Consider the following 13667-nt stretch of genomic DNA (forward strand, 5'->3'; position numbering starts at 1 on the left):
ATGAGCAGGACTGTGTTCCAATAAAATTTTATTGGTGGATGCTGACATATTAATTTCATAAATCGTTCAGGTGTCATGAGATACTATTAACATTTTTTCCAATCATTTAAAAATGCAAAAGCCATTCTTAACTTATGGGCTGTATAAAAACAGATGGTGGGTCAGATCTGGCCCTAGAGCCACTGTTAGCTGACCTCTGTTCTAGATGACATATATACTTTGAAATCTGTAGAAATGAATTAGTACAAGTACATAAAAATTTACAACTGAAATTTACTGATGAACATGCTAATGAATAACATATTGATGGGACATCATCATGCAGCATTAATTTACTGCACACAGTTCCAAACACTTATCTGGCTGTCAGTTTACATGTAACTGTCAATATCAGTGCCAGTGGAGAATTTATTCTCAAACTGAATTTATTAAACATAATTTAAGGTCTACATTATTACAAAAAATGTAGTCTAGTCCAGCGGCCATTTCTATAGAATGAGACACAGTTACAAATAAATACTGGAATTGCTGTAATAAATTTATTTGCCATGGAAGAATGATGTGTAATTATTTTAAATAAATTACTATATTATAATTAGTTAACATTTTTATTACTGTGATTAGAATTTTGAATTTTGTATTTTATGTTCAGTAGTTTGATTTGTGAATTTTATAAAGAATGACTTTACACCTGTTGCAGTTGTTATAACAGGGAAATAAACACTATACTGACTTAAAAAAAAAGCACCAATAAAAATTTCTGATTCTTAGGTTTTTATTTTTTAAATGAATTTTTTAAATTACTGTCATGTTGAGCTATAATCCAGTATTTTACCTAAAAGCTACAAAAGGTAGGATCTCATATATTTTGAATTTTGAAACATTTTTCTTTGGGAAAGGAAAATGATTTCTTTCACTGTGCAAAAAAATACACACAGCTAACAGACGTCAGACAGGTCATAATTCCACCTGCTCCTCGCTGCCTACAGGATAAAACACAAATTCCTGAGGCCCTTTGCTTTTGCATGCTAATCTATCTTTCCAGATAACACTCACTATTTTCCAAATACCCTTTCAGAACTCAAAGGTTTTACATATACTTAATTCTCTTACCTAAAATGTCTTTCTCCTATGACAAACTCTTTTCCATTCCTCAAGAGCTGGCTCAAATATCACCACTCCATGAATAGTCCAGCATTCCAGGCAGGGCTCACGGTTCTGTTCTTCAGGTTACCAGGGTATTTTGCTCTTCTCTTTATTTTAGCAACTACCTGTTTGTATTATAGTTTATCTGTTCCTATGTCTCTCTTTCCATTATACTAAGTTAATGGAAAAGGCATCTTTGTATGCAAAAACATAGCACAATGGCAAACAGGAGGTGCTCAAGAAATAACTGATGAATAAATTAATGCTTGAAACCCTTAAAAAGAACTGCCCCTGGACAATGTAATATTTTTAACTAAAAATAAAACTATTTAAGATTCTTAAGCAATGAGGGATGAAGACTATATAATGTGAAAGATGTTTCTCTTTAAAAATGTTTTACTTTCTGTGGAGGATTATTACTTTAAAAGCTGTATGGGAACTATAAGGACATTTTTGGGGACAACTGAGGAAACCTGAATATGGGATATATATTGGGGTGGAGTGTGATAATGGTATTGTGTATATGTAGGAGAATGTCCTTATTCTTAGGAATATACGCTTAGTATTTTGGAAAAAGTATCCCGAGGCAACTTATTTTCAAATGATTCAGAAAAAGAGGGTTTGTAACATACACACAGAGAGTGAAAAGAGAGAAAGAAAATATGGTAAAATGTTAACAACTAGTTAACAGAGCTGAAAATATTCAATATATGGTTATTCTTTATACCATTTTTTAAATTTTTCTAAGCTTTGAAACTTTTAGAAACAAAATGGTGGGGAGAAAATGTTATATGGGAAAATTAAACCAGTGAATGAGTTAAGATATTTAATATGAGTATGCATGTTACATACATCTATAGTTGTGTGTGTGTGAGTGTGTGTGTGTGTGTGTGTATTTTCACAACAAAAACTGTTAGGAAGATACCTGAGTAGCGCCCAAAACTCAAGGATAAGTGGAGCTACCACACAGCAGGCAGAGTGCAGAGACCAGGCAGTCCTGGCATCCTGAGAGTAGAAGTCTGAGAACCCTCCTTCTGGCACAGAGCCATTAAAATCCCCCCAGTACATTTCTAAAAAGAGTATTACTAATAGTCATTGAATGACATATCAATTTTTTAAAAAGCACAAATATGATTTCTTAGTTCATCTGACTTTCAAATTAATTTCAATTTTCTAAATCCTGTTTCTATGTATCCTACTGCAATTAATCTCTTATTGAAAAGTTTCTGAAACCAGCTAAGCAAAGAAACTTTGATTCCTCAAGAGTACCTGATGACCATCTCATAAGATGATCCTTCCTTAACTGCCATGATACGTCTCCATGTATTTTAAATGAGTTCAAAAATTTTATAACTAAGCAAAGTCAACACTTCTCAAATCCACCTTGGAACAGGACAAAAATAAATGAATGAATATAATTAAATCCCTATCGCCCACAATTTATTTGTTCTCCATATGTAAATCAAGATAATGCTTATCTCAAGTGACGTGATAACCCAGGAACCCCAATAAGGAGTAAGGGGCAGGCAGAGTTCAGCAGGATTTAGGGACTTAGATGATGCTCTAGCTCCTTTTGTTACAAGTGAGTTCTCATTAACATTTATTAAAATAGTAACTGTTAAGAATATAGCATGGGCTTCCCTGGTGGCGCAGTGGTTGAGAGTCCGCCTGCCGGTGCAGGGGACACGGGTTCGAGCTCTGGTCCGGGAGGATCCCACATGCTGCGGAGCGGCTGGGCCCATGAGCCATGGCTGCTGAGCCTGTGTGTCTGGAGCCTGTGCTCCGCAACGGGAGAGGCCACAACAGTGGGAGGCCCGCGTACCACAAAAAAAAAAAAAAAAAAAAAAAAAAAAGAATATAGCAATGTGAAAAATTCTCATGATAAAATGCAATTTAAAAACTTCACTACAACTACAACTATGTCCATACACATATACACAAAAAGCAATTTTTTTCCCTAAAGGCCAAATACACTCAAATCTTAACAGTGGAGATATAATGAAATTATATAGTATTTTCCTTTTTTGTTATTTTGTGCAAACTCTGCAACATGATATTACTTATTATTGGAAAAAAAAACTTTAAAGGAATTTCTTAGATCAGATTCATTTATGTATCCCAGAGGCCCAGGCTTGGAAGGGAAATGGGCAACCTTCTAATCAATCTTCCCTAATGCCCAATGTTCTCCAAAAACATTAAAAAGAAAAACAAAACCAAAAAACCCTCCCAATTATTTGTGCCACTCCCACTGTTCATATTGCTCCCAGTTATTTATCTGAAGAACCAAGCAAAAAAGTTTATGACTATGGCCTCACTCATCTGTTCTGTTTAGATTACTGGCACAGAGAATTCCAAACTGAAGTAGTAACTGTACTTTATGCTGAACACCATCAAAAATAAATACTAAACATCAATCAGACCTTGAGTTTGTATAACCACAATCTTCCAATGGGCTTCAAATGTTTTACAGAGATTGTCTCATTAATCTTAAACACATATTTATTTTGTCCATGAAATCTTCCCTAGAAGGTGATATGAGAATTCTTTGTACTTCACTATGCTTTCCTCAAAGTTGTAATCCATCACAACCATGGAATCATGCATTCTTATTAAGAATATATTCAACACAGTACAGTTTGTGCCACATATTAACTGCTGAATGATCCTTCACAAGTTTGTGAACTTGTGTGCTCATCCCCTGGATCCAAATGACAGTAATCACAACATTCTTTAAGGTAACCACAAGTAGCAAAATATAAAACATTATGTAAACAGTAGCACTTATTCTTCTAGGTATTAGGGAAAATATGAGAGTAATAATTTGGTAATATCAACATAAACTGGATTATGTGTTGTTTTCTGAATATTTTGAGGACAAGGGCCATCCTATTTTCAATTTTACTAAATTTCAATGAAATATCTACTATGGTGCCTTTACTTGGGGTTATTGGACTATGATTATGAAACTGAGGGACAGAAGTTATACAACCACGACATCTCAGTGACAGTAAATTAAATAATTTTTGAAAAAGAATCATAACTTGGTATTTAGTTGTGATTCAGTGAAGCAGTCACTAATAAGATAGGCAGGGCAAGTTATTTTCCAATATTCTAGAAAGAAGGTAAAGTGACATATTTCTTAGAATGAATACCCACTGCTCTCTCACCATCTATCTGTAACAACCTGTCTTTAAGCAAAACACTTTTCAGCCTAGCTTATGATTGAATTTTAAATCAAAACCAGTGAATTTTAAATCAAAACCAGTATTACAATTTCAACATATCAGAGACATAAGGCAAATTTTCTTTACATGTATACTACAGTTAGAAGTCAACAGGAAAAGACCAATAATTCAATTAAATAAAAATGGCAAAGAATATGAATGACTTACATGAAAGGAACTACAAATAGCTGACATATATGAGAAGTATAATGATATCATTACTATATTAGTATAACAACATTTTTGAGCACATAATATAAACTAGTTACTGTGCTTTACAAATATGAACTCATTTAATTTTCAGTTTGCAGAAGTAGGTATCATCATCACCTGCATTTTAAAAATGAAAAACGATAAGCTTAGACAAGTCACATTGAGAGTAAGTCATCCAGCTGAGACTTAACCCTCAGCAAACTAGTTCTAGAGCTCATGCTTGGGAGCACTAACCGCCTCTTGACTTCACTTAAATAATGGAAATTAAAACTGTGATGAGATGCCATGATCTCCAAGGTGCAGAACAGTAACAATATGTACTGCTCTGAAAAGGATACACAAGAAATTGGTTACCTCTGGGAAAGGCCACTAGGAGGCTAGGGAAAAGAGGTGAGAAGCCATTTTTTCAACCCTCTGTAACCTTCTGAAATAAAAATAACAATAATATTTGCAAATTCATGTCTACAGCTCTTTAAACATTTGAGGCACTTGCCCATAAATTAGTATTTTTGTTTCCTCAACCACCCTGTGGGGCAAAGTGAGTGTCTATGTCCTTAGCAAATGTAATCACAGCCACCACTGTGAAGGTAAGTATTCTTTAAAAAAAAAAAAAAAAAAAAAAAAAGACAAAAATTAACCACAGTTCTTTAGTATGGATAACCTGTTAAAAAATGAAAATACCCCAATAATAAAAAAAATTTTTTAAAGCCATTGCTGTCTTACCAGAATTCATAAGTTTCCAAAGTTGATCTACCAAAGCTTCATTGCATAAGGGAGACTCCATGTTCTTAGTAAATGGTGGGTTCTTAGTTAACATGTTTAGAATCTTATGTCTGAAAGATAAAGAAAAACTAAATTTTTGCTAACCATTAAATAAAAACTTTTGAAAATTATCTGCAGTTCCTCCTTCCTATTTTATCGTCTCTCTTCTGAGATCTAGCTTTGAGTTTAAGTTTAGTTCCATTTCAAAAGACATTATGTTGCATTCTAAACATTTACTATTGTTTTTTTACTAAAAAATTCTGGTGGATTTGTTCTCTCTAAAAGTGCCTTAGGGTACAATGAGGTCTTCTAAAACCTGACTCTATATATCCCTAACCAACATTTCCTATCCCACTTCTAAAATGAACATTTTACTCTTCTTAGAAAAGTTTACAAAAAAGACTGGTTAGTAAATATAAAAATCTTAAAATGAGGCAAAAAAAATCACATGTAGGCCAAAAAGTCTACATTTGAGACAATAAAATAAATATAAACTTTATTATTATAGTAACTTTGCAAAGCATGAAAATGTGCAGCACTATTTTAAATACGGAGATTGCAAAAAGGTTTCCTCAAAATAAGCTGAAGTTTAAAAGAGTCAATTAAGAAAAGTATCCTCACAGAGGGTAGGAGTTAAACTCCACTATTGGAAGTTTTCATCTTACATGAAAGGCTACCCAAACACATTATGGAGTCTTCTGAAAAATAGGACAATGTGACCAAAACAAAATTTGAAAAACAAATGCACAATGCTATGAGCAGGAGACACCATAAAAAAAGAATAGAGAAAGAAAAGGAGAAGCAAGGAAGCCACGGCAGTAGTCTAGTAGTCTAGCATTCAGGATAAAAGCCAGGTCTAGGACTAGGTCTGAGAAATTCAAGATCTCAGAATAATGGAAGGCTTGGGTATAACTAAGGAAGAAAGAAACTTAGGTCATTATATTTGTTGAGGTTAGCAAGACCTTAAAAAGGTGAACCTGGGAAAGTTTTACGTTTAGTGGCAAGAGATCAAATTGGATTTGTTCTTGAAAAAAAGATGGGAGGAAAGTACAACTGCAAGGTTGTAGTTTAAGTCACTTAACCCCTTTTGGCTTCAATATCATGTCTGTAAAACTGAAAGATGTGACTTTCACTGTTAACATACTTTTGTGATTTGAAATTTTAAGACTGAAGACTATTGAAAGGCTACGAGAACCAAACGTGAAATGTGGTTATAGATGCAATTTATACATAGGTAATACAAAAGGGGGTACACACCTTATGGATATTTCATATCCGTATTTTCATATCTTTATGAGTAATTTGTTTGTAAGAATAGATTGGTATTACAGGTAAATAATACCGTTTAAAACGTGGATGGATTTTTCTTTAGAAGATGTTAATGTTAACACTTTTAATTTGCATGAAGAAGAAAAGTTAAGTTTCTATCCGGTTGCTTCCCCAATTACCCCAAATACCAAAGTGGTAGGGCCCAACAAATAAAACTGTATGGTATTTACTCAGATCATTACAAACTCTTTATAGCCATGCCAATGAATTGTAAATGGTACTCTGGGGATAGCTCTGAAATTATAATTAAAAGAGGAATAATGATTATTATGTGTACTACTTTTAGTAAATTAAGCATTTTTCAAAAGTTGGTTTTCTTTAAAGTTTAGACGATAGAAGGCTTTCACAAGAAGTATTTATAACTGACTAAACACTCAACGCAATACTCAGAGGAGATAAAGTTTAAGAGCAGAAAATGAGAATCTTATGCTTAATTTTTTAGAGATTAAACAAAATTCACGATAAGCATACACTTCAGATATACGAAACAGACCTGAAGCAAATCCTGAGAAAATCATGGGTTTATGCCATGTTCATGGCAGCAAAAACATCACATTATTTCCCTGAACAACTGACAAATTTCTTGTTGGACTAGTCCAATCCCATTGCCAATCACTATCTATAAGAAATGTAGTCAAATCGAAACCAGAAAAATGTTCAAAATCTCTCTGGAGAAAAGGCATTGAGTGTAAGTGTGTCCCTTGAGGAACTGATATATTGTGATCATATATGAATGCTTGATTCCAACATGAGAAGATAATTCCATGTCATCTTTAAAATAATCCTACCCAAATCTAAAGTAAATATATTTAATAAGTTCTTCTTATTAATGTAAAAAGTAATATACATGCATAGAAATGACCAGAAAGGAATAATCCAAAATGTTAAGAATTATTGCTTCTGGTTGAAATAATTACATGCTATTTTTAAGTTGTCTTCTTAATGTGAGTTTATATTTTTCCAAATCTGAATGAGCATTTTAAGTTATTCCCATTGAAAGGAAACTGTAATTTTCAAAAATGTAAATTTCATTTGTTTTAAAAACAATGCACCAACCAAAGCACACTTACTTAAATTCTTAAGATATCCTAATAAAGAACTGATTTACAATCTGAAAATCTTTTTTTAAAAATTTATTTATTTTGTTTATTTATTTTTGGCTGCATTGGGTCTTTGTTGCTGCACACGGGCTTTCTCTATTTGCGGTGAGTGGGGTCTACTCTTCATTGCAGTGCGCAGGCTTCTCATTGCGGTGGCTCCTCTTGTTGTGGAGCACGGGCTCTAGAGCGCAGGCTCAGTAGTTGTGGCACACGGGGTTAGTTGCTCCGTGGCATGTGGGATCTTCCCGGACCAGGGCTCGAACCCGTGTCCCCCGCATTGGCAGGCGGATTCTTAACCACTGCGCCACCAGGGAAGCCCTGAAAATCTTCTATTGAGAGAAGACTATACAAGGAAAGCCAACAACCCTATTATTACATTTAAAACATCAAACCCAAATAAAAGACCAAGAACTTCCCCAAACATTTAAAAATAATTAAACAGCTTAAAGTTCTTTTTCTACATACAGTTGTCACTACAGAGATAAAATCACTTTTCTTTAACATATGAATTAAGTTAAACATATATATGATTAGAGGGGGGAAAATTATATCCAACCACTTGTTTAACATGTATTTAATTACCTATATGCAAAGCATCATGCTATGTGCCAGACATACAGTGGCAAAAGACGACAAGGTCCCTGTCTTTTTAAAACTTATACTCTCATGGGGGAGACAGCAGTAACAAAAAAAATCAAACTATAGGGGCTTCCCTGGTGGCGCAGTGGTTGAGAGTCCGCCTGCCAATGCAGGACACGGGTTCGAGCCCTGGTCTGGGAAGATCCCACATGCCACGGAGCAGCTGGCCCCGTGAGCCACAATTACTGAGCCTGCGCGTCTGGAGCCTGTGCTCCGCAACAAGAGAGGCCGCGATAGTGAGAGGCCCGCGCACTGCGATGAGGAGTGGCCCCCACTTGCCACAACTAGAGAAAGCCCTCGCACAGAAACGAAGACCCAACACAGCCATAAATAAATAATTAATTAATTAAAAAAAATCAAACTATAATAATACACATACATAGGAAGTATGTATATACTTGAGTAAAGGAACAACTGTAGGATTTTATGGGCAATTATGACTTGAGGGACCTGACCTAGTGCAGGTAGTCAAGAAAGTATCCTTGTAGAAATGGTGTTCAAATTTAGCTTTAAAGCGTAAAGGAGTAATTACAAGTAACTAATTTCTTTCCTCTAAATTTTAAGGTTTCAGCCCCCAAATTCTTCAGAGCTTTATCTAACTCTAAAAAAATCAGCAATTGTGATATACACAATAATACAGAAGTTTTTAAAATCAACATTTAAAAAAAAATTTAATTCTTATTAATGGCCATCTTACTATTAGGAGTTTAAAAATCAACCAAGGGGCTTCCCTGGTGGTGCAGTGGTTGAAAGTCCGCCTGCCGATGCAGGGGACACGGGTTCATGCCCTGGTCAGGGAAGATCCCACATGCCGCGGAGCAGCTGGGCCCGTGAGCCATGGCCACTGAGCCTGCGCATCCGGAGCCTGTGCTCCGCAACGGGAGAGGCCACAACAGTGAGAGGCCCACATACCACAAAAAACAATAATAATAATAAAAAAATAAAAATCAACCAAAAGCCATAAAAATAAAACGCTTTTTGGGGGGCAGGAGAGACGAATGTCACTGATTTTAAGACAGACAGAAACAGGAAAGTTTACCTAACTTTAAGATTAAGAATTCTATCCAATTAACACAGCAGAATATAGCAGCTCTATATGATGGCTACTCAACGAGTTTAAGAAAAAGTAACAGAACAGACTGGTGGTTGCCAGAAGCGGGAGCTGGGGGGTGGTGAAATGGGTGAATGGGGTCAAAGGGTACAAAACTTCCAGTTATAAAATAAATAAGTCATGGGGAAGTAATATACAGCATGGTGACTATGGTTAGTAATACTGTGTTGCATATTTGAAAGTTGCTAAGAGAATAGATCTTATAAGTTCTTATCAAAAGAAAATAATCTGTAACTATGTATGATAATGGATGTTAACCAGACTTATAGTGGTGATCATTTTCTAAAACACAGAAATATGGAATCAATATGCTACACTCCTGAAATTAATATGTCAATTACACCTCAATATAAATAGAGAGGAAGGGAGGAAGGGAGGAAGGAAAAGAAAAGGTAATGATGGGGACAAAGAGAAAAGGACAGAGTTCCTATTCAAAGTATAAAAAATAGAGGAAAAAAAACCCCCACAAAAATAGAGACAGATATCCCAAGACACCAAATAATACACACATACAGTAACTGTTGATGTGGTAACACTCCTATCCTGTGACCATTCACTGCCATTAAAGACTTTTTTTAAGACATGTTGAACTTTTTTTAACTATAACTATGGGCTAGATGATATTAAGTAAAGCCTAAGAGGTTCCCTATTCGTGATATAAATGAATCACATCACTTATGAAGTAAACACATCAAATATAATCATGAAATATATCTTTATACAGATTTTCAGTTTAGAATGTAAATAACAGTGCTCTTAAAATTTGAATGACATTAATAGCTCCACATTTCAAAAGCAATCATTTAGACTGCACAGTATATAATTTAGAAATATAACTTCAAGTATTATATAATATTATAACCTGCTGAAAATGATCTTCAAAACACAATTTTAAGATCTCAGAAATATGTGCCTTGGGTCTTCCCTGGTGGCGCAGGAGTTAAGAATCCGTCTGCCAATGCAGGGGACGTGGGTTCGAGCCCTGGTCTGGGAAGATCCCACATGCCGCAGAGCAACTAACCCTGTGCACCACAACTACTGAGCCTGCGCCCTAGAGCCCGCGAGTCACAACTACTGAGCCCACGCACCACAACTACTGAAGCCCACGCGCCTAGAGCCTGTGGTCCGCAGCAAGAAGCCTGTGCACCTCAAGGAAGAGCAGCCCTTGCTCGCCTCAACTAGAGAAAGCCCATGTACAGCAATGAAGACCCAATGCAGCCAAAAATAAAAATAAGTTAAAAATAAATTAATTTAAAAAAATGGAAATATGTGCCTTGATGTTAGTTCTTGATGTGAATTGAAAACATAAATGAATACATGATAAGCTTTATTTATACTGTATTTACACTTTCTGTCCCTTCTTGTCATCAGCAGCATCTTATTATAAACTTTCAAATGCATGAGCTCTGTCAGAGAGAGATATGAGGCTGGTTTCCTGCCTATTCTCTTTTATATGAATATTTACTTCAGAATGGGTGATTATGAGATTTTTGTCCATGTCAACCTTACCCCTTGTACACATCAATAACAAGGACAAATTATTTAAAATACAATTCAGACCACAAATCAAGAACTATGAAATACAAAGAGAAGAACTTTGTACAAAGAATATTTATTTAATAAGCATCATTTAAAACACTGAAATATAGATTTCAGTTAGCTGAAATCCCTTACATGGATTCTTCATGCTCAGATGCATTTCAGTGAAGTTAAAAGGCAGAGTTTATTTGTATGCCTTTTTAGATGAAAAATATCTGCCAACTGATGTGTAGTTGAAGAAGACAATGTCTCTAGGTCTGTGTTCTTATTTCTAGTTGGAATAGCTAAAATCTAAATTATCTTCCAGCTTTCAAATTTCATTTTATGAAACTGAATTATTACAACATATGAACACAAATTTGAGTCTACTAGGTGTAAAGAAAGGACGGCAGAAATGGTAAAAATTTTAATCCTGCTTGAATACACTATAAATATTCTACTTTGCAAAAGAAAGCAGCAGAAATGAAAGAAATGAAGAAGAAAATACAAAAATGAAAATAGTTACCATGTCAGGACCAGGATTTTCTTTTATTAACCCTTATTTTCTAAATTTTTAACAACGTCATATTACATTTTTAAATCCTAAGTCCATTTATTAAAAATTAAGATTCTATATAAGATAGAAAGGAACAAATGGGATACATCAAAACACTGCTCTTATTTACTTTTAAAATAGATTAAATCAATCGATACAGAGGTTTTAGGATAAGGGCTTCCCCCATATGCACTAAAAACGGTTACACAAGCTTTTCTTTAAGTTACAATAGAAATCACATGTAAAATTCAGGGAATTACCCTTAGTAACAATATATTTTTAAAAATGTCTTTCCAAAGGCAAATAAAATAAAAAAGGACATGAGTAAATGGATAACATATTCCTATATTTTCAAAAACTATACACATGTTCCATATACATGGAACAAGTATAATGCTCTGAAATTATTTACTTTAGGACTTACAAAAACAAAATATTACAGCATAAAAAAACTAACCTTACATAGGGTACAGGGTCATTCTGAATCATATTAAGTAGCCATTGCAATTCTTCATAACTCCTGTCCACTGAAAATAAAAATAAAGAAATACTTTTGTTGTTAATTATAACAAATTTAAACAAGTGACAAATAGGGAGTTTACACTTAATATTTAGGATTCTGCCTTAGCTGTATTTCCAATCAGACTTGAAGGATGTAGGCGATTTCTTACATGTTTTAATGCAACAGGCCACTTGGCAAATTTTACAAGTACTATGCTATATATGTGGCCAAAACATAAAACAGGATCAAGAGTATATTTTCCACTAAGGAGCAAATCAACAGTAAATACAACATAAAACAAACTGTAATTTATTAAGAGCTCTAAATTAGAGATGATTAACTCTAAATGGAAATGTGTTTAAATTGTTTTTCTAGATGCTTAAATCAAATTATAGAGAGGTTCGATACTCAATGGTATCTCAACTATATCATACAGTATGGTAAACTGTTTCTGTCCAAGTGGTTTCTTTCATTTAAGACAAAAGAGCAGCCTTAACTTTTCACTATAACATAAGAAACAACTGCAAAACTAGTACTATAAATACAATCAACTTTAACAAAATAACTTATTAACTATTTCCATTTACCTTTTCAAAAAGTATTGCTTTTATGATTTGAAAAGCTTTATTTTTAGAATTTTATTTCTAATATTTTCCATTTTTTCATTTTCTAATGAACTGGATTTATGATTCACACTTAAACATCTCTCAATTAAATTACACTTATTAATTTAGCATTCTTTTTGGAAGTCATAATATTAGCATCCTATTTGATTTCAGGTAGAACTAATTCATGAATTCTTCATATTACGTGATTTATGTGAGTGAACATCATTCATATACCTTGGCTGGGAATAATGGCATATTTGGTAGACCTCAAGATTTCCATATTTCACAAATTGGTAAAAGTCAAAATAAAACTGAAAACTGACATAGGATTACATTTTTTTTCTTGCCAAGAAATACGTGAAAAAACATCCATATTTTTACCAGCATTTTTTAAAAGAAAGAATACTTTAACCCTCAACAAAAAGGAAGAACAAATGACAGTCCTTTCTGAACTTGGGCCAACACATATAACACACACACTATATTGTTCTTACTCTTTTATAATGTCTTTCTAGAAGCAGTATTTCTATTGAAATTTACAAAAAATTATAAGGATTTGAGTATATTTTCCTCTACTTAACATGCAAAACTTAACCAATATCTACTAAAGAATTTCCCTCAGCCATCCTCTCTTTCTACATTCAGATGAGAATGTTATCATAACTTCTTTATTCTTCCCATATTTTAGTATAATCTGGAATTTTAGATTAATTTACATATTTCTTATACTGACATGTTATTTTTTAAGAATTTCTTTGAAATTTGCATTAAATTTTACAACCATGCTAACAAATATTTAAGCTTAGCTCTTTGTTTTATAGGCATAGTTGCTTGTCACTGGGCCTTTCATATCACACTTTCATCAATCTTGAGTTATTATTTTGATTCATTTACAGGTCAGCTGAAAATTATCTTTCAGAATTTTGTTTTTAAAAATGTTACATAGGAAATGTACTTCT

At 33.8% G+C, this 13667-nt stretch overlaps 1 protein-coding gene across 1 annotated transcript in view; it reads right to left on the reverse strand.

Moving 5' to 3' along the window:
- The window catches only part of TAF2 (TATA-box binding protein associated factor 2), an 82970-nt gene that overhangs the window by 21338 nt on the left and 47965 nt on the right, over nt 1-13667 (reverse strand). Inside the window, exons 21-22 of the mRNA XM_079722491.1 lie at nt 12056-12125; nt 5307-5416 (exon numbers count right to left, since the gene is read on the reverse strand). Of these exons, the coding sequence (XP_079578617.1) occupies nt 5307-5416; nt 12056-12125 (180 nt within the window). The remainder of the gene's footprint in view (nt 1-5306; nt 5417-12055; nt 12126-13667) is intronic.

This window comes from Hyperoodon ampullatus, assembly GCF_949752795.1.
Source record: "Hyperoodon ampullatus genome assembly, chromosome: 17".
Classification (NCBI taxonomy): Eukaryota; Metazoa; Chordata; class Mammalia; order Artiodactyla; family Ziphiidae; genus Hyperoodon; species Hyperoodon ampullatus.